This window comes from Nyctibius grandis, chromosome 14, assembly GCF_013368605.1.
Source record: "Nyctibius grandis isolate bNycGra1 chromosome 14, bNycGra1.pri, whole genome shotgun sequence".
Taxonomy (NCBI): domain Eukaryota; kingdom Metazoa; phylum Chordata; class Aves; order Nyctibiiformes; family Nyctibiidae; genus Nyctibius; species Nyctibius grandis.
Genome location: NC_090671.1, coordinates 3,861,519 through 3,885,622, shown reverse-complemented (window position 1 = coordinate 3,885,622; position 24,104 = coordinate 3,861,519). Strand labels below are relative to the sequence as shown.

The 24,104-nt window shown below is 45.9% G+C and overlaps 1 protein-coding gene across 1 annotated transcript in view; it reads left to right on the top strand.

The window, feature by feature from the left end:
* Positions 1–24,104, top strand: part of TPCN1 (two pore segment channel 1) — a 47,427-nt gene that overhangs the window by 15,495 nt on the left and 7,828 nt on the right. Inside the window, exons 2-22 of the mRNA XM_068412410.1 lie at positions 5,540–5,664; positions 8,211–8,387; positions 9,716–9,829; positions 10,088–10,218; positions 10,801–10,889; positions 11,480–11,514; positions 12,101–12,159; positions 12,852–12,951; positions 13,960–14,076; positions 15,049–15,173; positions 16,428–16,476; positions 16,678–16,741; positions 17,789–17,833; positions 18,899–18,955; positions 19,038–19,091; positions 19,583–19,655; positions 19,891–19,998; positions 21,229–21,300; positions 22,151–22,240; positions 23,015–23,130; positions 23,825–23,871. Of these exons, the coding sequence (XP_068268511.1) occupies positions 5,540–5,664; positions 8,211–8,387; positions 9,716–9,829; positions 10,088–10,218; positions 10,801–10,889; positions 11,480–11,514; positions 12,101–12,159; positions 12,852–12,951; positions 13,960–14,076; positions 15,049–15,173; positions 16,428–16,476; positions 16,678–16,741; positions 17,789–17,833; positions 18,899–18,955; positions 19,038–19,091; positions 19,583–19,655; positions 19,891–19,998; positions 21,229–21,300; positions 22,151–22,240; positions 23,015–23,130; positions 23,825–23,871 (1,847 nt within the window). The remainder of the gene's footprint in view (positions 1–5,539; positions 5,665–8,210; positions 8,388–9,715; positions 9,830–10,087; positions 10,219–10,800; positions 10,890–11,479; positions 11,515–12,100; positions 12,160–12,851; positions 12,952–13,959; positions 14,077–15,048; positions 15,174–16,427; positions 16,477–16,677; positions 16,742–17,788; positions 17,834–18,898; positions 18,956–19,037; positions 19,092–19,582; positions 19,656–19,890; positions 19,999–21,228; positions 21,301–22,150; positions 22,241–23,014; positions 23,131–23,824; positions 23,872–24,104) is intronic.

The following is a 24,104-nucleotide window of genomic DNA, read 5'->3' as shown; positions in this document are numbered from 1 at the left end:
AAGTGTGTCCAGCCCCGATAAAGACACTGCTCCCATGAAAAAACGTAGCTGGTGTGTTCCCTGACAGGGTTCACACCTTGTTCCAAAGAAGAAATAATGACTATAAGGGTAGGGGGAAATGCAAGACAGCATTCTTACAAACAAGGTTGCAAGAAGGAAAGAAAGGACTCAGTTGGTACCAGATTATATTTAATTAAGAAGGAATCTGATGGTTAACTGACAGTTTAGCCTTCTCTTTCCCTGTCCTCCTCCTCTGTGGCCCGATGGCTGGTGCACTGAGGAGTGTTTTATCAGCTGGTACATCTCCAGTTGTCTGAGACAGTTACTGGAGCTGCTCTGGACAGCTTGACCTTTCCCGACTGTGGGAAGGTAACACCTTGCTTACTTTTCTCTCTATTTGGTGAATCCACTTGCAGGGACCTTGTAAGGCAATGTGGATGAAGATGTGTCCTGTCTCCAGAGTCCTGTGTCCTTGGTGTTTCTTCTTTCGCCTATCAAGAGAAATATTACTTGCACACGCAACTCATTAGATGAGTAACTTACATATTGCTGTCTTACATTGACTGCACACGTGACATGTAAACAGTATGAACGACAGATTTAACTGTAAGAATATTTTTGCTGAATTATGTCTCTTGCCCTGCCTTCCACATGGTTTGCAGAGTTCTGTCATCACGGGTATACTTGCTGAAATAGCATCATCTGGACAGGATGGCAACTAGCAACTCCATCAAGACCTTCCTCAGCCTTTTAGGAGAAAGCCCTGGTAAGTCCGGTAAAGGCACACGGCTCTGGAGGCAGTCGAGGAGCTCATTAGAGGCGTCTCAGTGTGTTTCAGCGTAACGCCATAACAAGTGTGTGCTATCTAGAAAGCAGAACATCTGGCAAACAGGCTAATGAGAGCCAGACTGGGGGAGCTCTGAGGCAAATGTAAGAGCTACCCTGTAGAGTTTGTTTATGACTCTTTGCATTTATAGGAGGTTACTGGTTTGTTGGATTTTAAAAACAATTATTATTTATTAAAACAAATGCAGATACCAAAGATCAAACAATGAATTTACTTCAGTTTGACATATGATAGCCTGGCTGGGAAGGGTGGTTTATCCCTGGTTCCTGTGAATGTTTTCTGTCCCATATTCCCCTCTCGGCTCTGCCCTCGAGATCCCCCATGGCCACGTGAGCTCCTCGGAATGAGAGGGGTTTGTTTGCTCTCTCAGCCAATGCAGAGCTTTTCCTTCCCCTAAGCAGGGAATTTGTTTTGCAACAGGAGAGGTTTGGGCTCTGGAAAGTTTATGCTCCTTTTCTTTCTTTCTTTTTTTGTTTTTTATTGTAATGATGACATATGGAAACTATTTACACAGGAGCATGCTCTGCTGCACTGAATGGAAACGTTGGAGTCCCGGCAGTGTCGTTCCGGATGCCTTGTGTAAGCAGCCAGCTGGTTTTGCTTTTGCTTTTTTTTCTCTTTTCTTTTTTTCCCCCTCCCTTTCTCCCTTTTCAGGGAACGTCTGGGATACGTTACACAAGTGTGGAAGGAAGCTTTGCCATCTGTGAGCAGCTCAGTTCGTTTACTCTGTCACGCCCCTTGCACCGGGAACTTCACAAATATCTATTTTCTTTTTTTGCTGGGAGGGGGAGAAGACTCCTTGCTGTGACTAGTCAGCACTTTGACTCCTTTCCAGTCAGTTGTTCATGTTTGCTGGTGAGCAGATTCTGCTCTATGCCAAAATAAGAGAGCATGGCACAGGAGTGTGGTGGTGAAACAAAGCTTCACGCTTAAAAGCTCTTTGTCCCACAGCTAAGCCTTCCAACAACTTGCACTTAGAAACATCCTGCCACTAAGACAGTGATGGGGAAATGATTTAGCTGAAGTCTGAGCCACCTTCCTCAGAGGGGAGGGGAGAAAACGTTTAGTTCTGCAGAGAGCAGAGGAAAATCTTTTGTGCGTGGCTTTCCCTTGAGGAAGCTGCGAAATTGAGGATCAGCTTTCGGTGGGGAGGGAGGGAGGGAGGGAGGAACTTCAGCTCTGACTTGTCTCCCTCTCCCCAAGCCCAAACACAAGCGTGCCCGCTGCCCGACGCGGCGGCTGCCATGCGGTGGAGGGAGCCGGCTGCCATCTACTTGGAGGATTGCGGGAGTCCTGTGGAGAGATCCTCCTATCTCGTTGAGCTCCATACTGATGGTAACCGCCGTCGGGGATGTGCTGCAGCACGAGCCGAGCGGAGCGGAGGTTGCATTAGTCTGTGTCATTGTTATCATGGGAGCAGCTGAGGAAATTAGCTAGCTGGAGGGCTGCCAAACAAACAGTCAGAGGGTTGCTTTTCAAATTTATTATTATTTTTATTATTATTTATTACCCAGATGATGCCGTTGCCTCAGGGATGCTAGATCAGCCTTCTGGTACCTGATGGGGAAGGAGCTGATCCACAAAATGCAGCTCCCCACCAGAACACTTCACCAGTACGTTTTCTGTTGTCTGTGCCTAGAAAGATGACGTCTGGTTTAGACAGGAGGAAAACATCGTGGTTTCTAGAGTTATTTTTTTGTTTCTGATTTGCATCTTTGAGTGCGGTTTTGTATTCGCAACCTTGATCTCCCTGGGACATCTCTTCTGTTTCAGCTGCGAGTCCCCCGTGTGAAATGCAGAAAGAAGTCCTGGGTTTGTATCGTGGTGTATCTTTTCCTACTGTTGATCCTTTTCAAAGAGAGGTTGGTCTTTGTGAAAGAACTACTTCAGGGTTAAAGGTAGTTTTGGCATCTTTGGGCCAGGGTACAGTGTTTTGTTTAATGCTACAAAGCTTGGCTGATTTGACCAGAGCGTGTTTTGATGTTCTTAAATTTTGTATGTACTGTAACGCTCCAATAACATGGTAATGTTGTAAGCAACCTGCTTAATATGTCCCTCTGCCCCAAAAGAGCTAGTGCAGCCAAGGGGTTGATTCTGTGCTTTTTCAGTATCCCCTGAACTGTGTGAGATGAACAACACTCGGATTTTCTCTGAACGCTTGCTGTGTTTTGATGGTGGGTTATGGAAAGGGCTCAAACTCCAGCTGCTGGTAGCGCCTTCACAGTCATTGCTGGTTTGAGCAAGGCGTCCTGCAGCCTTGCCCCAGCCACCAGATAACGAAGGAGCTGTGGGTGACATGCTGTAGAGCTGTCCAGGTCACATCGTGGATGGCACATATAGCTCTGGGTGTCGCGGTTATGTGTGGTGGGAAGAGATGGCACTCTCTGCTGCCATGTACCAGTCGCTTGTGTGCCTCAGCGAAGTTTGGGGGTGTTTGATAGCTCTGTGCCTGTCTGTGGTAACGCTTGAGGTCTTTGAGGCTGGGGGCTGGAGGCCGCTTTGTGCTCTGCCTCTGCTCTGACCCAGCTTAGTGCCCCATGGAGGGGAAGGCAGGCGGGATAGGACTGCAGCGTGCTTCGCCCGGCAGCAAATGATCTGTTAGGGTGGGAATGAGGACTGGAAAATACTTGTCTTCTGGGCAGTAAGCATCTTCAGCAGCAAGTCCAGCTTCTGATGAAGATGTGCTCCTTCCTGCAACTCCGTTAAGCAGTAAATGCGTAAAGGTGTTTGCTATCAGGCTGCAGTTTGAGGGAGTCTGTCTCTCTGAAACACATACACAATAAAAGCTTCATAAATAATAACATTTAAGAACTTCTTAGAGCTCACAGTGTAAAGCTGCTGATTTTTGCATGTTTTTGTCATCTTTTAGTTAAAAGGCGAACAAAGCCAGAAGGCTGCCATCCAGTTCTGTGGATAAATAAGATTTGTATCATTCATTTTTTTCAAGAACTGTGCTCATTCAAGATGTAAAAGGGATTTGGGGGTGGAATCAGCCTCATTCAAACATTCCTCCAGATTTTGAGTGGTATTTTAAGGGTATGGGGGAAGCAAGGAAGAGAAATAGGCTTAAATGCTGCAGGATTCTCAGCAATCTGAGTATGCAGTCTGGAAAGTCTGCACAAATCCCAGATAAATGTTATCTTAGTTGGATTTGAGGGTGGAAAAGGCAGCTGTGGTGAGGGGGTTTCTGCCTCTGTCAGGAGCACGTGCTGCCGTTTCTCTCGGTGGGTGCAGTTTTTGGCGTGGACTCTCTCCCCACTCCTGAGGGTGTTCTAGAAAGGCTGAATCAGTAATTCAATTAGGATTATTTTGTCATAGCAAAGAGATGCAGCAAATCTCCAGCATGCTGTCATGAGAGAGAAAAAGAACCTCATTGTAATTTTTTCCCACTCTCTGATAACTTCTCCTAAGACAGAGAGAACAAGCTACCACATCGCAGCTTCTGTGCTCATAAAAAGGGGGAAATCAGCAGCTTTGCACTGGCAAGATCAATTTTACAGGTACCCTCTTTGGGAACATGAGGCAGTGGAGGAGGGAAGTCTCTACTGAGAGCAAGAGCAACCATGTGCTTTGGGTAATGGTTGAAACTCTGGAGAACTGAGTGTGTGGACAGCTCCACCACAGGTTTCATGTGTGGCCCGAAGCAGGTCTCGCTTCTAGGAGGTCTCTGCTCAGTATTCTTTGTCAAAGGTGCAAAATAAAAATCCCAGTCCCAGAAGAAACCAAGTGACATTCCCTTTTTGAACAATAATTGTCTTCGTGCATGTTTTTCATGTGTCTTCATAGCACTGAGGCTGTAGAATGCAAAAAATGGCAAGTGTGCTGGAGTTTATATACATGCCCTGTGTAGCTCTCCCATGGGAAGGGCACTGTGAATGTGTAGCTGTGCTTGGGAGTTGCTTTTTGCAATAGAATTTCTATTTTTTTAATGAAATTTTTAGTTATGAAATCTGGTGCAAATGTTCAGTGTTTTATAGTGCTTTACTGATGAGACAGACACGCTCTTAGAAGTTTCAAAGTCAATCTATGGGATATGAACAGAGAATTAATCTTGCTGTTTGTTTTCATCAGAGGTCTATTGGTACTTACTTGCACAGAAGAATGTTGCAAAGATGCATTAAACAATGCAATGACTCTGCAGAGCTCTGAAAAAGGAGGCTTTCTACTAAAAATACCGGCTGCTGCTATTAGTGCACTATACAGCTCCTACACTCAGACTGGTTTCCCTTGCCCGTGGTAGTCCTCTACTCCATTCTTCTGTGGTCTCTCCTACCATTAAATACGAAAAGGCAGTGTTCCCTTAGGAAGCCCACTTTTATTCTGAGGGTTGGACATCCTTGGAGACTTCTAGCTGTTAGCTGCTTGTTTATAGTTTATGACTGCTGATAGTGTGCTACAAACATGACAGCTCCTGTGCCAGGAGACCTGCTTATTGTATTAAATAGGATGCTGTCTCTTTTGATGATCTTTTGGGAGCGTTCCCGTGTTGAAGAGCTGAGTTTGAGTGTGTTTCTTAAAAGCTCCTACATGGGAAGAGTCAATTTGTCTGTGTACAAGCTGCCAGTTTCCTGAGGACTCTGCCACCTCTTCATGCTTGTCTCTGGTCCCAGTGCCTGGCTTGTTTGCATGCCTCCTGATCAATCTCAGCTCGCTTAATTGTAAATCAATTTTTCTCTTATTGTACTGATGCAGATGGAGGTAGCTATGACGTTATTAATGATGCATCCAGCCCTGCTGCGGGGGACTGCTGTGCACAGCAAAGCTCTGCCCGACACAACTGGGAAATGAACTACCAAGAGGCAGCAATCTACCTCCAGGTGAGCCCTGCCGTGCTGTGTTGTGTGAAAAATGGACTTCTGAAACTGTGGTAGTGCTTGATTGTAAGAAACAAAGAGCTTCAGTTTTGAGGTTAAAAAAATGGTGTTTTGCAAAGGAATCTGCTTGAAGAGTGGGGAGATGCTGGAAGTGCCTTCAGATGGCCTCTGGCAAGTTCTTTGGGAGCAACTGAACAAGCTACCCATCCTCTGCCATCTCTCCCAGTGCCAAGGACTGTAGTAGTTGAGAGATTCAGCACATGTTCAGTTTTGCCACCTTACTGCGGAGATTTCTGTAACTTGTCATAGATCGTGGTTTTATCTCTTCAGTCACTCCAGGGTGGATGGTCAGCACTCTCCTGGAGACATCTCATGTTCTGGAACTGCAGGTCCCAATCCTGCCTTGCCACAGATTTGGTGGGTGGCCCTGGGGTGTTTGTTTAGCATCAGTCAAGCCCTGCAGGTCATGTCAGACACAAGAGAAGGTAGAGGTCTTGATTTCTACAGGAAGAAAGCATGCTGAGATGAGGATCAGCCCAGGAGTTAAATTTATCCTATTTAAAAAGAAACAAACAAAGCAACCCCACCCATGCTCCAGTTTCAGGAAACATCTTCATTACTTCAACAAAGGTATAATATTTTTAAGATCGCCGTACAGTCTGGTGTGATGAATTAGGTACCAAAACTGAGCTTCTCCCAGAGCTGGCCAGTCTGAATTTGTTGTTAGTTCCCTTCCTTCCTCCTTCTCTTCATTCCCTTTCCACGGCTCTGTGTTGCAGCTTGAGATGCTTTGGACCCAGTTAGGTTTTTTCTTCGGTCACTGCAAAGTGATTGAAACCATTTGTTCCTACCCCACAGAACTGAGAAGTATTGCTTCTCTGACATTTTAAAACCAGCTAGGTTTGGACCTTAGTAGTACTTCAGCTTCATCATATGCTAGAGCAGCACTGACAATATAATGGTAGCTCCAGCTCCTCCCAGGCTTTTGTTTAAACTCGTGATTATTGGAGATGCTCTGCAAAGGGTCATTGAGTTGCTGCAGTGTCTGATGGTAATGTACACAGCAGGCTGGGCCCTTCAGATGCAGATTATTCTTGCTGCTGCCTTGACCAACGGTCATAATGACAATGTCCTTGAAATGAAGTAGACATAACTTAAAGAGCATGCAGATTGTTTATTCGAACCAGTAGCTGCAGGCAAGAGTGGCTTATCTGAATAAGAGGACTTTGCTGTCCAGCAACGTTTTGAATTGCTTGGCTACCAAGAGGCGGAATTTAGACTATTTTTCATTCTGCAAGTGTGTTTTGTCAGGCATGAATAAGAATGCCCTGCTGATCTAAGCCAGCGCTCTCTTGGAGTGGGGGGGTTCTGTTTGATGGAGCTGGCTGCTGGGTTTTGTCCTCCTCGCAATCTGGCTCGCTGACCCGGCAGTGTGTGTGTGTGTCTGTTCTTAAACAGAAAGCGAGCTTGTCTGTGAGATGAGTAAATGAGAAACGTTTGAAACCCTCTTCTGAATTAGTCTCGAGAATGCTTCACTTCCTAGAGGAGATCCTGTTTCCTGACCTCGTTATCTATTTGCAATCACAGTTATTCCGCTTTGATAGTGATACTGTCCTTACAGTAATTGCTTACCTGGAAAGTTGTTAATTTAAAAAAAAAAAAACAAACAACTTCTTGTGCATCTGAGTGTCCCAGCTATGGAAAAATTACGTCTTACAATGGTTTCCAAGAGGCAGCAAGTTTCCTGTGAGTGACTAAAGCTCCCTCGCTTAAACCATTGACTCGAGAAAAAGAAGCAACTGTTGAGTGGTTCTGCATGAAAAACCTCTAAATTCTCCCCAAACTAAGTTTTGTCCTAGAGGTAAAAAATAGTAATGATGTAGCTGTTTAAAAATCAGTTGTGGCGAACTGTTAAGATGGAGTATCTGACCTTTTAATGTTAATTAAGCTTTCTAGTTAAGAGGGAATGACAAATCAGCATAGAGCCTTGTTAATTTTTCATGGAGTCTGCCTTCTCACATTCCTGAAGCAGAAAACACTGCGTGTGCTCCAGTGTTTTCTCCCAGACATTTTGCAAGGCCAAGATAAGGAGGAGCAACTGTCAGCCCAGTGCCCTGGAGCTTATCTGTGTGGTTTTGTGTTCTGTCCTGCAGAAGTTTAATCAAAGAAGCCTGTAAACATGTGGAAGTGGTTGCAAATAAATGAAGTGCTGTATTTATGTCGGGATGTTGACTAAAGTTTATTTGCCTACTTTTGTAAACTCTTTCGGCACTCTTCCTCATTTTGAAAAGGCTCAAGGGTTTCTGAAGCAGGAGTTTGTGGATATTAAAGAGTTTCATTACTAAAATATGCTTATGAACAGAAGGAGATGTCCCGTGTGTGTAGAGTTCATTCCTCAATAAACAGATCAATGTCAGGCTGTAAAGTGGGAATAGTCTGTTGGGAATTATATCTAATCCTCATAAAAGTCTGCGTTCTTCATGTGGAAAACTCTATTACGGTACTGAGAGTCACTAATGCTGTTCTCTTCTTTATTCCTGCTGTCTTAGGAAGGAGAAAATAATGATAAGTTCTTCACTCACCCCAAAAATGCCAAAGCACTTGCTGCCTACCTCTTTGCACACAATCACCTTTTCTACCTAATGGAGCTGAGCACAGCACTGCTTCTCCTGCTGCTGTCTCTCTGCGAGGCGCCAGCTGTTCCTATGCTCCGACTTGGCATCTTTGTAAGTACTTGGGGGCAAAATGACAACGTCTGCCTATTGCATGGATAGGGAAGAGGAAAAAGGAGGCTAAACGTAGAGGAAGAAGGTAGCAGTAGCAGGAACAAAACACCCGGCTTGTTCTGTAAATTGGTTGACAGCAGATCTGTCAACCAGCAAAACATCCTTTTTTCATCTGATGTGCATAGACCACAATGAAAGTGACACTTATTTCGTATTATCAATTTGTACAGTTCTGAAATTTTGTAACTCTTAAAGAAGTGTGTGGGTTTTGCTTTTTTCTTGAGGTAACTCAAGAATCTGTGTGCTTTTAAAGTCATCATCAGGGTTGGTGCCGTTACCCCAGCAGCACCACTGGTTCCTAGAACACAAACAGATCGCAGCCTAGGACAGGCTGCTAAACCTTCTGTCCTCTCCTCCCGGTGTTGTGAGGGTGCCTGTGGTTGAGGGACTTGAAGTTTTACGTCTAACCTTCGCAAAAAGCAGGTTGAGAGAAGGGATACCCAAACTGGTGTGTACTGTTGTCAGTTCACAGCCACTTCATGAGGTACCCCTGCCAGGCACAGTGCTAGGAGCTGCTGTTGCTGGTGGGAGAATCTACATCTGCTTTTGGAGCTGTTACTGGCACCCTAGGAGCATGCCAAGGGTGTAGAACAGCCGTGACAACCTTGGGGGTCAAAGTGTTCCTCAAAATGAGTCAGGGTTACATATCTCAGTTTGGGTTTTGAGCCGTGACTAAAGCTGAGGTTGTAGGAAAATCCTGTTGTTGTCTTTGTGGTGCGTTTTGCATCTTCCAACAGAGAAGGGGTCCATCAGCACTGCCAAAAGCTGCGTTGTCTTCCAGAGCTTGATCAGGACCCTGTCTGTGGTTGTCCAGAACATCTATTTCAAGAGAAAACCCTTCTCTATGTAAATTCTCTCTGCCCAACAGCTTTTCTTCCTGCATTTCTCTCAAAAAATTGCAGTCTCAAACTTTTTTAAAAGGTTTTTGCTCATGTTGCTGGTGTCTTGCCCTTTTGTTTCAAATGTATCAATAAGTTTTTTTGGTGTGTTGTTGATGTCCAAAAGGGATGTGGATTTCCAGGAAGTTCTGGGCTGTTACTGAATAGAGGAGAATCCTACGGGCTTTAATAAAAGCACAAAGCAATATAGAAACTTTGAAAAAGAGAGTGCTGTGCTAGCTTAAAGAGTGGCCTTGGGTTTTCCTGCATGTCACAGAGCTGTGCTCAGACCGTTGCCAAAATCACGTGCTTCTTGAAAAAGCAAGTGCAGAAGTGTGGCCTCTGTTTGTGATCAGAAGCACCGGTTTAAGCTTTGCTGTGTTGTCACAGGTCCATGCAACCCTGGAGCTGTTTGCGTTAATTGTGGTGGTCTTTGAACTCTCGATGAAGATGAGGTGGCTGGGCTTCCAAACCTTTATCAGGCACAAAAGGACTATGGTGAAGGTAAGTTGTCTGACTGTCAGTGTTTCTCCTTCAGCATGTTAGGGAACTGAAGAACTGGATTAAATATTGGCCTGTGTTGTAGCAGGGATGACTTAGCCATGTGTCCCAGCTGCCAAATGATTCATGTGAGATCTCTGAGCTCTCGGAGGCACCTCCCGGCCTTAAAGTGTCCAAATAAATGGGTGGTCAGTGAGAACTTTGTCGTTCCCCAAAGGAGACTGCAGCTGTGCCTCTCATTAGAGCCCTTGTTTTTTGCAGACTTGCGTGCTGTTTGTACAGTTCATAGAGGCCATCGTGGTGTTGGTGCGCCAAACCTCACACGTCCGGATAACGAGAGCTCTGCGCTGCATCTTCTTGGTGGACTGCCGTTACTGCGGTGCCGTCAGAAGGCGAGTGCTCAGCTGGCTGGGCTTTCTGCTGGCATGCCTGGGACTGGGGTGGAGGAGAAGCACTCTGATCCTGCAGGCATCTCAGGAAAATGAGTGTCTTTCACGGGCATTTCAGATCCCAGAGATCTTTTGTAATTGCGACTGCAGCGTACCTAATGTCTTGCCTGTGTAGGGAAGTTTCACAGGTGGTAGCTTTGGATGTGCTCGTGGTACACAGTGCTGGTGTGTACTGTCCTCAGCTGTATAAGCTGCCTGAGAGAGCGCAACACGTGAACGTGGCTGGATTGTTTCTGGCTCCTGGGTTCACCTATAAACTGAACAATGAATCGCAGAGCTAGTCTATAGTCTGGATAAGCAAAACTGACAGAGTGACATTAGTATTGTTTGCAGTACCTGAGAGCTCACTGCAAAGGGCAGATATGTAGCTTGGGAACGATCTTAATTTACCTAACTTTCCACTTTTAATCCTTGGAGGGAGTGGGAAGAAAGTTCTCAAGTACGGTGCGGTGGTGGGTTTTTTTCCCTGCCAACCTGGAGGAGAAAACATGCAAGTTTGTTTATTAATGTTTTCTTATTTTTCAGAAATCTGCGACAGATCTTCCAGTCCCTCCCACCATTTATTGACATTCTTCTCCTCCTGCTTTTCTTCATGGTGATTTTTGCCATCCTGGGTGAGTTCTATTTATGGAAGGTGAGGTGATGCTCTTAACCAGTTATTGTCTAAAAGCAACACAAACAGCCTGGATGAATATAAAGCTGATCAGCAGAGTCCTGCCAGGATCTTCCATTTATCCCGTTTCATCCACAGTCATCTGGAAGGCAGAATTAAAGATCCAAAAAAAAATCTAGAGGCTGGATATTTGATTTTGAGAGAAAGGTCCTTTTGACCTTTTCCAGAGGATAGTCTGTGGTGTGTGTGTTTGTGGTTTCCATCAACTATTCCTCAATCTTGACGTTTAGCCCACGTTCCCACCATGCATGTGTCTGTGGTGTACCAGCTACAGTCCTATACTCAAACCATCCCCAGAAAGTTTGTTTTCCAAAAGGGTCGGTGAAATGCCAATGACATGTTTTGGCAAACCTGTATGGAGAAGGCCTTCCAGATACTCTCCTCTTCCTGGTATCGGAGAGGGCTTACTCTTAGTGTGTGACCTTGTCTTTGGGAACAGAGACTCACTACTCTGCTGCTTGACATTAAACAGACTTTATTTTTGTTTGTTCTTTCCCCCTTTCTTCTCCTCTTTCTCTACTGCTTCTCTAGGTTTTTACTTGTTTTCTCCAAACCACTCGGATCCGGTGAGTATCACTGATTCTTTCAACTGAAGCTTGAGTCCAATTTTGACGTGCTTAAGAATCAAACATTATTGTGTAGAAATAGCTTATTCCTGCGTGGTGGCCTGGGAGGCCAGATGCTAGCTGGTCGGGGGCTGCTTGGCAGTGTTACCCTGGTTTTTACCCCCTGCTGGGAAGGAAGACAGTGCAGAGAACTTCCTCAAAGACAGGATGTCCCAAAAGGAACATTCACGGAGTTGTTCCTTGTTCTTGGTGTCTTAATTCAGTGAAACGAGCCACCTGCCGCTGTGAAAGCTCGGCCACCTCAGCGTGTGGCTGTCAGAGTCTAGCAGCCACTAGTTCCTGCTGCTGCTGAGTCTATAGCTTGCTGGGAGTAACCACTACACAAATGTGTAGATGAGCTTTTAATTGTTTTAACTCTTCACGTGCCATCTCTCAGGGACCTTTAAAAAGGACGAATACTGAAGTACCCTTCCCCTAGGGGAGGCATCAGTGTTCAAGTGGGTGGGAGGGTTGGTTGGTTGTTTTTTGAATGAAATGTCACTACGAAATTCTGCGTGCATTGTGTCATGGGAGTTTTTTCTTTCAGTACTTCAATACCTTAGAGAACAGCCTCGTGAATCTCTTCGTGCTTTTGACCACTTCAAAGTAAGTTCCTGGTTTTCTGGCTCAGTCTTTCCCTTTGTCCCCAAAGAAGTCTAGCAGAGCTAAGAGTTTATTTGCAGAAATGCTCTGTCTCCAAATGTGACCCTTTTCCTCTGTGAGGGCAATAAGGGGGGAAACAGCTGTATTAGGCCACGGTCCAAGAAGGGAAAGTTTCTATTTGTGCCCCTTTGTCAGCCAGCAGTTTGCTGTTGTGAAGTAACTTCCTATTCCCGTGCTTCGGTTCGCCTATCTGCTAGGAAAGGGGGATAACAGCAGTGGGTAAATATTGATCTGCTGTCAGGGAGAGCTCTGAGGATTAGGAAATTAGCAAAGGATGGAATAAATCTTAGCTTGTAACACTCACACCAAGGCTGTATTGCTGTTGTCGCTAAGTATTAAAGCACGACCCCTGGCCACGTTACAAATCCCCTTTGCCTGTTTGGTTTTCAGGATGTGCAAGGACTGTGATTTTCATATGTATTTTTTTTCACCATGCCTTCACGCTCTTGCTGCTCATTGCTAGGCGCAGACTGCTGTGTCATGAGCAACCACGTTTTGCAGAAATGAGCAGATCTTTGGATGTGGGTTTACACACAGACCCCCCCCACACACACCCCCCCGGTGTCCTTGCCTTTGTAGTGGGAAGTGTGGCATGAGCTATTTGGTGTTTAAACTTGTGTGTTCTTCGGATGCAGTTTCCCTGATGTGATGATGCCATCTTATGCCCGGAACCCCTGGTCCTGTGTCTTCTTCATAGTGTATCTCTCCATTGAGCTGTACTTCATCATGAACTTGGTGAGTCTCTTGTTGAAGCACTTGACTTCTCTCTGCCTGACTTTGGAGCTCATTGCCCAGCAGAGTCTTCCCCATTCCCAAGAGTGCTCTGTAATAATCTGAGACCCTTTGGCAGAATACTTCTAGAAGTGGCAGCTTTGCTACACATAGGAGTCTTTTAACGTTTAACCACAAGGAGTTGAACTAAATCACAGAAAACAGAATGATACAAGTATCTTTCAACTTCTTCCACATTAATATCATGCTTGGAGTGACATACTCGGTTGAATGAAATTTACTGTCCTTTTCTGTCTTAATTATTTATCATAAAATGGCATTTTATTATCTGGGCTTGCCTGAAATACTTTGTAAATCAGTTTGAAGGGGATGGAATTACTAAGCATGGCAGGACTTGAAGTGTGCTGATAACTGCACTGTGAGAGCATGGCTGCTGTGCTGGCTCTGCTGCTTGCAGCATCTAGGGCAGGGCCAAGACCAACTCAGGTGAGGATGTGAGTGATGGAAAAGGGGTTGTCAAAGGAGCTGAGGAATTCCGCAACCCAAGGTGAGTGATTGGATGCTTGTAGCGGGCTTGGATTTCCCTGCTGTTGTCCTAGATGGAGGGTTAGTTTTGACGTGTTTGCCAAAGCTCCCGTGGAAGGGCAAGTCAGGAAAGCAGCCCTCGAAACCCACTTTCCAGGAAGAGATCAGGGCATTTTGACAAACCTGTTGATACTGTTTTCTGTTGGCATGTGTGAGGTTTTAGCCTTAGCTCTTAAAACCACTAGTGAGTGTTAGGAAGCCAGAAACATCTGGACCTCTTCCAAAAAGTAGATCAGTGTGTGTGCAGTGTGCTTGGTGATCCTTTTGTGGGATCACTTGTGGCCAGCGGGCCCTCACTGACTCCATTCTGCCTCAGTCAGTGTGGCCCTTAGTAAATCCCTCCTGCAGGCAATGCCTCTCCTGTTCGAGAAGCACTGGCTCAGGTAGCTGCAGTGTACAAGGATCTCTCCTGTCTTCTCTCTGCAGCTTCTCGCTGTTGTGTTCGACACTTTCAATGACATCGAGAAGAGGAAGTTTAAGTCCCTGCTGCTGCACAAGCGCACAGCCATGCAGCATGCCTACCGCTTGCTGATCACCAAACAGGTACGGGGCACTGCAGGGAGGCTGAGAGCAGCCCGGGGTGCGGCAGGAGGGGAGGTCAGCAATGTTCTAAGAACACCAGTGGTCTGGAGTGTTTAAAGACCATGTTCCAGGAAAGACAACTTATGTCTGTTGACTGTAATACTCACCAAGGGCTACTGTTTTGTCATTTGTGTAACTTGTTTATACCTGTTTCTGGAAGAAAAGCAAAGTAGTCTGAATTTCAGCCCCATGTGAGGTTGTGGAAGTGTCTCGATACAATGAGTGAAGTTTGTTCTGGAGAGCATGCAGTCGTTGATTTCTCTCTGATTCAGTGTGGGTCACTTGAGGACTTGCTTCTCAAGCACCAGTACTTAGGAGAGGGGTGGGTTATACATGTGAAGGTGCAGTATAGTTGCTAGATACTGCATGAGTAAATGGTGCAGAAACAGAAGTAATTCACCTACAAACAACTCTTTACGGGGACAGAGCACTGGGGGAGAGGGTTGATTTCTTGCTTAACTTGTGGAGCAGGAAGAGAAATAAGGCCCAAAAATAACTAACCCACTTCTAGTAGATTAATTCATGTTTAGGGCATATTAATTATAGGAACAGTTCCTGAGGAATAGCTGATAGTCTTAAAAAAGTGCCGGTAATGAGATCTGTTAGGCTGTCTACTAATTTCCCAAGAAGAGCGGTTGAACTGTCGCTTGGGGTGTCTGGTTGGACAATTTTCACGTGCTAGGGCAACAGGGAACAGCTCTGCGTTTGCTGGAGGGACCGACTGCCAGGAGAGCTTTCTGATCTCTGTGCTCTGGGATAAGCTCGGTACGTTAAAGTAATAGCTTAGGGTCCTTCTGGGGCTTAGCTCTAATGGCATCTTACCATAATGTAGAAATCCTGCTTAAAACAAATCCAGAGTGAGAATTAAATACGCGAGGCTCTGTGTGCTCCTGCCTGATGTCGCTGCTTATGACAACATTCCCTTGTTTCTAGAGGCCGTCTGGAATTTCCTTCAAGCACTTTGAAGGGCTGTTGCGGTTTTACAAGCCTCGGATGTGTGCCAGAGAGCGATATCTCACTTTCAAAGCACTGAATCAAAGCAATACTCCTTTAGTCAGGTAGGATGGGTCTTACTGCTGCACCCAGAGCAGGGAGGTTGCTTCACTCTCTGAAGCTAGGCTCTGACTTCAGAGAGGATGGCTGGGTTTGTGGAAGGAAACTTGTCTGGGATGTGGGAATAGAGTTATGTGATGGAAAGGATTTGTGTGGGAAGCAGGGAGCTTGGAGGAGTGGGTACCCTGAGAGCTGAGGTTTGTCTGCGGAGGTGATGGAGTTCCTGCGTGCCCTCTTGTGGATACAGCGCTGTGCTGGCAGGCGCCAGGCAGCCTCTGTTTCCCACCTCCCCTGCCAGAGCTGAGGAGCGAGAAATTGAGGAGCAGTATTAGAGCCTGCAAGGAGCATTTCTTCACACAGTGCAGCCTCGCAGCTTAACAAGTTTTTGTTTTTTTCCAGCAGCTGGCTGTGTCCCCCAGGGTTTTGTTAATTAAAATCTGGTTCTGCTGGTGCTTTCAGGACTGTCATCCTCTGTGTTATGAGGCAGAGAATTACCATTCTGGTGGGTGGGTGCAGCTAACTCCAGCCAGCATGGCAGTAGAGGGAATTAGAGCAGACCTTCTCTTCTTTTTCCTTTGTTCTGGCCACAGACAGCCTCGGAGTGAGTCTCTCATGAAACTGGTGCTGATGCTTCTCCTGAAAGTCAAGTGCCGCAGAGAAGTATTGAAAATGGCATAGGGAGAAACATGAGTGCTTAAATTTCGGCACCTAATGACACCAGTAAGAGTCTGAGAAGTTCAGTTTCCTTACTTTCAGACACCTAAAAGCTGTTACAGGCCTGACCCCGAGCACCTAGACAGGCACTTGTGTTTTAAGAGTTTCTTTGCTTTCATGTCCTTTTTCACATTTCATTGTCACCTTGAAAAGAAAATGTGCAAAGACATTAGAAAAGGACTGTATGAGTAATTAAGACAGTCCAAGACTTCTTCATGAAGAGTGGTACAATCTCTGTTCCTTGGAGTTTTCTATCTAAGCCTCAGGTCTCTCCTCTCAGTAGTAAAATGCTGGAGTTCAGTAGAGTCAGAGTTTCCTCTAAGGGCTGTGGTGTTGCAGGAAGAAGGTAGGCTTTGCAGCCTGCTCTGCTTGTAACCTTTGGCCAGCCCGGGAAGAGGTCAGTGTTGAGTTATATCAACTGTGGTTGCAGTTCTAATAAGGAGTTAATAACTTCCAGGGACTCTCTACTGATGATGCCTGACAAGGACAATTAAGGATCTAATCAACTCCAAGCCTCTGATGAGATACTTCTTTCTGTTTTGCAGTCTAAAGGATTTTTACAATTTCTATGAAGTTGTTGGCTTAAAATGGAAGGTAAGTATTTATTGGGTGGAGAAGAGGGGAAGTGTATGTGGGAGGGAGAGCAAAGGAGGCCAGTGATTAACGAGAAGGTGGGTAAGAAACAAAGGCAATCTAAAAGAAGAAGGTGATGGGGATAAGGTGGGTCTCCATCACTGCACATTTTTGTATGGATGGAGCATTGACTCCTTCTGATCATGGCTCTTCTGCTTCCAGGCGAAACGAAATCGCGAGCACTGGTTTGATGACCTTCCACGGACAGCATTCCTTATTTTTAAAGGTAACGGGCTGTGTTTTCGTGACAGCCCATGTTCAACTAACAGGAAGAGCATTTCTTTACAAAGAGAGCTATATGAAGGGTCATTCTCTTATGTCCCTGGTAAACAGGGGAGGGAAGGCCTACTAACCAACTCTCTGTGGATTCAGAGCCTCCAAGGCCAGAACCTTGTATTCAGAGCCTCCAAGGAAGATTTCTATAATGTAAATATTCCTTGTGCTCTGACCCAAACCCTGCCTTCCTTAAAACAAGAGACTTCTTGGCAGAAGCTCTGTAGTGAACCAGAACCTGAGGACATGGAGGGCTGTATTCCTTGTTCAGCACAGAAGTTAGGTGGGGATTTGTGATTGTTGAATCTAGTAGAGTTTGTAGAGTTTCTCCATATCCCAGGCAGCAACTCACAGCAGTGCTTGTAGGGTGGGATTTGGGTTTCCACAAAAGCTGCTGGGCTTCTTAGTCCCAGGATGTGGTTGCAGCACTCGTGCAGGTCAAGTGCAGCTGCTCGGGAAGGGGAAAGAAGTTTGAAGTACCAATCAGTGTAATCTGTCTTGCAAATGTGATTTATCTCCCATGTCCCAAATTTCCTGACTGAATGTAGCTGTTCAGAAATAAGAACTTCTCTGCAGTTATTTTTTAGTGTCGTATGCTAGTGGGAAACAGTTAACACCATCTTGCTCCAAACACACAGCTGCCATAGGAGCCCTACATACCTCTGATGGTGCACACAACACTCTTTGACAGCATATGTGTTGTTCCAAACATGGGCAGTGCTTCAGCAGTTGCATTTACCCCTGTCCACACCACAGAACTAGTACACAGAGGGGGAAAAAAAGGCATCTCGGGGGTTAAGGATAGTGAGTTCATTGCTGCTAAAATTCTAGAGGAAAGTTGAACTTGGTCCCAAGAAGTAAAAGTTAATAATCTGCTAATCTGTTTAGCTTCTGTGCTGAGGATTGGTATGAAAAATGTCTCTAAGGAGAAGACAGAGGAATCTGTGTGTGAGGTACGGAGGATCGTGTCAACATTTTTGTCATGCTTTCCTCCATGCAGGCATCAACATCCTTGTGAAGTCCCGCGTGTTCCAATACACCATGTGTAAGTAGAAGTAACGAGCTGTCTCTCTGCTAGGCTCCCTTGATCACATGGGTCTGGTATGCTGTGTCTGCCAGCCCGTGCAAGGACTTGGCGTGGTGGGGCCTGGTCTTTGGTCTGAGCCAGGGCTCGCATACAAATTTTGGAGTTTTGGCAGAGAGGAAGGGAGCTGCGTGCTTGTACCGACCGCTGCGGCAGCCTGGACTCTCAGCTCTCGCTGTGTCTAGTCTTCTGGAGAGGCTCCTTGGTTCCCTACTTCGTAACGCGCCTGTGGGTCTGATTCTGTAGGACTCTGCTTGTTGCGTTTAGGTAGGGTGGTGGCTGGCTTTCACAAGCCTTGAGGTTTTTATCTTGCAGCTGGGTAAGGAACTGCCTTGCCAGTTAGCCACCTTCTGTTTGCACTTGAGAAGGCACAAGCATGCTTGTTGCTGGAGAGATTGCTTGGCAACTGTACTGCCTGCGAGAATGATGCTGTGCTCCTCTTCTCTAGAGGAGAAAGAGTGCTTACTCCTGGTGCTACTTGCTATGTTCTAAACGATCTGTTCCTAGCCAGTAAATTGGGGTTTTTGTGAATGCTGGAGAAGTTTTTTTGTAAATTGGGATGCTAAGCTAGAGAGGGTGGGGTGAAGACATCTGAGTGAAAAGGAGAAGTCCTGCACCTTCAGTTCTCAGGATTTGAATGTTGGGGAGCAGTGATAGATCCAAGACGATAGGGCTTTGTCCTGCACTGTTCTCGAGATCTTGTTTCAGAACTAGGAGGAAGCTGAAATACGCATGTAATAACATGGCAGAATGGAAGATAGATATGCTTAAAAATGATTGAGCATGATTCAGACCATTGCTTTGCTTTAGTTTTGTTTCCTTCTGAAGATAAAGGTACTGCATTTGTTAAAGGCCTGGGAGAAGTCAGGGTAGAAGACTCTCCCAAGTTACGAGTTCAGTTTGTTCATTGAATTGGAGACAATGACCCTGCCACTTGTCCTATATTGTACTCTTTTGTTAGCCTAGGAGATAGATGTCCTCTGGTCCAGGAGTGGTTTTGCTATGGGTTTTTACTTTGTTTTCCAGATACTGTGGTGGCTGTGAATGGAATTTGGATTCTTGTTGAAACCTTCATGCTGCAAGGTAGGAAACATAGCGGCTTGTTTCTTGAGCTAGGGGACTGAAAAAAGGGAAGGCTAGAAAAAGGTCTTCTTATGTCTTGCAGGAGGGAATTTCTTCCCCAGAAACGTCCCGTGGAGCTACATAGTCTTCCTCACAAGTAAGCTGATGCCTCCCAACAGAGCTGTGCTGTTTCATAAGGAGCTGGGAGGGGAACAGACAGCTCTATTCCCGGAATATTACTCTGTTTGAAGTTAAAACTTAGCCATGAGTGTACAGACACCATCTAGAACAATGCTGTGCCTGGCAGGGATTGGCAGCATCCACACAGACCCATGTCAACGCTGCTGCACTGTTACACAGCTCCCTGCGCCACTGCAGTCTGGGGAGCCTCTTACCTCTGGTGCAACTCTCTGCAAAAGCTGCTGTATTACTCTTAAAGCTGTCTGAATACAGGAAAATGTGTTAATTTGGAGGGAAAATGTCTCTTTGTCATCTCACCAAGAATAAGGAGGATGGGTGGGGGTCTGTTAAACCTATGTTCAGGAGTCCTGTACTTAAAGCACCGCACATCTTTGAGGGCAAGTCTCTGCATAAGCCCTCCTTGTGATGCTGCTTATTTCTGACCATGGCTGTCATCTTGGTTTACAGTCTATGGCGTGGAGCTGCTCCTGAAGACTACTGGACTGGGGCCTGTTGAGTACCTGTCCTCAGGCTGGAATCTGTAAGTGCACACTGATGTTTTTGAGAGGCAGGTGGTGAAAATTGTTGGGTTAGAAAGACCCACTGCTGAGACGAGTTTTTAGGTCTGTAGACAAGGCCATCAGCAGGCCATTATAATTGTTCTGCTCCTGGCCTTGTGCATCTTGTTAGGCTGGAGCAGCACCAAGTACCTCTTCTCTGCTGAAACACTAGTGATAAATCATTGCTCTTACTTTATTTTATTTTTTTCTTTCCAGCTTTGACTTCTCAGTCACCCTGTTTGCATTTCTGGGGCTCATGGCACTGGCGTTTAACATGGAGCCATTCTACTTCATCGTGGTCTTGCGACCCCTTCAGCTGCTGAGGTGAGACGGGAAGGCTGTGGAGGGGGTACAGAGAGCAGGTGGGGAAGAAAACAACCAGGCTTATTTTCCATCAATCCATTGGGGACCGAGCTCCTTACCAGGAGAGGGCAAGGATTGCTCTGTGGGTACGTGACCATGGCAAACAGGAATTGCGTGGGGTAATGAGATTAGCCAGAGTTATCAAAATGAACGATAACAAAAACTTGGGCTGGGATATGAAACCCCGTGCTTTGGAGCTTAAGCTGATCTCTAATAGAGATCAAGGGATTTACCGGGGACAGATTATCCTGTGTCTGCCTTCGTGGGGTTCTTACACCTCCTCTAAATTGTCGGATGCTGTTCAGAGAAAAGCTCTTCTGTCAGGGTGAGACAGTCTGAGCCAGTTTAATAATTTCCATTGAATTACCAGAAATTACAGTTTTCAAAGGATGCTGCTTTCTAGGGTGAAGTACATCCCTGCTCTAACTGCATCTCACACTTTAAGCAAGACTGTGGCCTGTAACCTCTCTGCAGCTCAGTAAGATGGGTCTGATTAACCCTCTCATTTCGAGGCTGTTAGAGGTACATTCACCTTCGCAGAACACTTTGAGAGCCAAAGGGGGAAGGCTTTTGAGGCAAAATATTTTGTTAAAAACAAGCTAATGTAATTTAGCTCTTCAGTGAGGATTTAAAGAACACTTTATGACACTCAAGGGGGGAAAAAAATAATGTTTTCTCTGTCGCTCCCCTGCCAAAGCCTGTGTTTGGCAGCTGTGTTTCTCTGTGAAGGCTGGTGGAGTTGCCAAATCTTAAATTAGCAGGCACAGTGTAGTATTCTTCATCAATTTTTATTGGGTCATGTGGGAAACACAGAGAAGCTTGTGTCTGAGGAAAGGAGTAGTGAATCCTGACCCTGTACACAGGACTAGTTTAAGTTCTTGTGATTTTTTTTTTTTTTTTTAAATAGCTATTTATGCATCATGCTGTGTAAAAAGACATAGACTTCTCCTTGAGATTCCTCAATCCTGTAAACACTTAGTTGAACGTGTCATAAACATTCAGATGGGACAGCGGGACGTTGTTAGGTGAGCGGAGACCACTTGAGCAAGAGCAGATCCTGTGAGTTTGGTGTCAGGAAACCTTACTGTTCATTGCCCTGGAGGTACAGAGAACTGTGATACTCTATTCAACTATTTCCAACAACACCAGGGAAGTTGCAGTGCGTAGGTAACTCCTGGCTTCTCCTTTCAGGCTGTTTAAATTGAAGAAACGCTACAGAAATGTCCTGGATACTATGTTTGAGTTGTTCCCCCGGATGGCCAGGTATTAACTACTTCTCTTTGGGTGATGGTGGGGAGAGGGGAGTAAAGATTTAGTGTGTAGGGCTGGGGTCAGGATAGGGACCTGTCAAACCTGCTAAAGGTGTTTATGCTCTGATCTGTCAATAGGTTGTACTGGTTCTTCAGTGTGCTGCAGTGGGGTGTTAATCTTCCACTTTCTTGGAGCAGAATGCGATAAGCAGCACTCCAGCACCCTGGGCCTCCTCCTGCTTTTGTGTTAGAAGGATAACTAAGAGTCGATGCTTGTTTAATTTTTCTCCCCCATCCCAGCTTTTGGTGAGAGGGGAGGCCTGTTTGGGAGGACCATTGGCATGAATGTACTCAGCCCCAGATGTTTCCCTGTCCTTAGTACAGCAACTCGAGAGCATTATTGTGAAATGGTGGGGCAGAAGGAGCTTGGTGTTTGAGTGGGGCATCCTCAGGCCTTGTCCCCTGGAAGGAGGTCTGAGCAGAGTGTGTTAGCTAGAGAAGCCTGTTCTTGGCACAGTCCCTGCACCCAGGGATGTGGAGAGGCCAGAAACAGTGTGTGTCGTTCTTTATTAAAGAAAGTGTGGAGAGATGTTTGTTTACCAGGAAAAGACAGACCGGGAGGGAATCCAGGCTGCTCTTTAGTTTCTCTCTTCAGCGAGTGGCAAGCTCCTTGTCCAAGGACTTCTTGAATGAGAGCAGGCAAAGAACTGCAGAGCCCCAGTGGCAGGGAGGGTGGCCTGGGGTGTTCCGTGCTGCTTCCCATCCGTTGGAAATTCCTTCCAGAGCAACCACCCTGTGACTTTGTGTTTCCCTGCCTTAGCAACTCTTCAGCAGCACAGTACTCTTTCTGTTTTTGCCTCCAGCCTGGGTTTAACCCTGCTGATCTTCTACTACTGCTTTGCCATTGTTGGCATGGAGTTCTTTGCTGGCGTGGTCTACCCGAACTGCTGCAAGTGAGTACTGCAAATCCATCCCCCTCTGCTGTGGTTTTGGTGCACAGCCAGTAGCAGTGAACTCTGGCGGCTCTATCTCCCTGTGGAGAAGGGGCCAAAGGGTGGGTCTGAGTGGGGTTTCGCGGCTACAACAACATGCTGTGAAAATCTAGGAGACGTTTCACTTCTCTGGGTAAGATGGGATGAACTGGCTTGTGCACTGCATTTGGGAAGGGAGAGGTTTCTGTGGTAGGGTTGGCTGGTTTTAATGAGCTCTGTCACTTGCCTCAGGTAGCTGCAGGGGGAGGACTTCTTCATGGTACCCTGGCTGGAAACTCTTGTAATGTCTGCTCTAGAGTGAAGTTGAGATTTTTATTTTGGTGATGCCAGAGTTGCTTGGCCAGATGTGTTACATACTTAGGCCTCACTTTGTGCCAAGATAAATTCACCTGGTCTTGGAAGCTAAGCTGTCCTGTGCCCTTTTCATCTTAAATGACGGCAGACCACTTGGAAATGCCAAGCTTTAAGGCTGTGAGCCAAGGAGTCTAACTCAAACACTCAGTTTCTCTGGTATAATATTTGCTGAATGATTAGAAAGACTCCATGTGCTCCCTGGGCCTGTGCTGAGCTGTGAAGGAGAGAGGCTTTCTTTCAGAGAATAAAGCAAGTCTTGGCCAAGAGGTCAAAACTGCCACCCCGCTCACCACCTTCAGAGTGTTTTGATACTTATAACCTGGAGATTTTCCTTGCTTTTCCGGTTCCCTTCTCATTCTTTGTCCTGGTTTCTCCAACCAGCACAAGCACAGTCGCAGATTCCTACCGCTGGGTGAATCATACAGTTGGCAACAAGACAATCGTGGAAGAAGGTTATTACTATCTCAACAACTTCGACAACATTTTGAACAGTTTTGGTAAGGGCGGTTTTGTCCATAGCAAAGACTATTCCTTAGTGCATCTGCGTTCCTGCAGAGCTGGATGGCAGGACTGTAATGCTCGTGTAAGCCTGGGACTCTCCCCTAGAGTCCTACTAATGCACCTCACACACTCGGCATCCTGCTCTTTCTGTCTGGAGAACTCCAGCTGACTAATTGTGCCAGGACTGTTTTGCAAGGTAGGCAGACGTCTCTTAAAAGCCAGTGTGAAGCCAGCAGATCTGTTCTGACTAGTGATCAGACCAGACTTCCAGAGATGTTTAAGGAGGGTTTTAAGTCACTACCCTTCTAAAGAACCAACAATGATGCTAATACATTTATTTAAACCCACTGATGAAGAATAATTTGAATGTGTTGATTATTCTCCATGATTTTTCTTAATATGGGAGCAGAGATGCTTATCTCCTGGAGATTTCAAAGGTCTTCACTCTCTCTGGTGGAAAGAGTCAGGTCTGTTTCTGATACCATGCTCCTGGTTCTGTGGGTCTAACCCCCTTTGTCTGAAGTAATTGCAGTGCTGAGGGTCTGCATTCTGTCTCCGGATTTGCTGGCTGTATTGAAACTTTGGTGCCTCGGTCAATCTGCTCTGTCTAATACTTTGTCTAAGAATCACTGTAAAGTAGGTCAGGAGGGATAAAGCAATCGTCTGTGTTTTTTTCCCACTTGTATACAGTCACGCTGTTTGAGCTGACAGTCGTCAATGACTGGTACATCATCATGGTGAGTAAACCTCAGCTACCTTGTGCCACTTGAGATAGATCTTTTTCCCCTGGTGATTGGAGGTCGGCCCAACATTGTCACTTGTTGCCAGACATCTTTTTGGTCCTGATGGTGGCATTTGACCTCTGGCATGCTGCTGGGCATGTTTTCTTGTGAATCTTCAGGCCAGGTTTCACAATCCAGACAAATGAAGTCACTCTGTATTCCAGCTTGTCACCCAGCTGTCGGAGCTG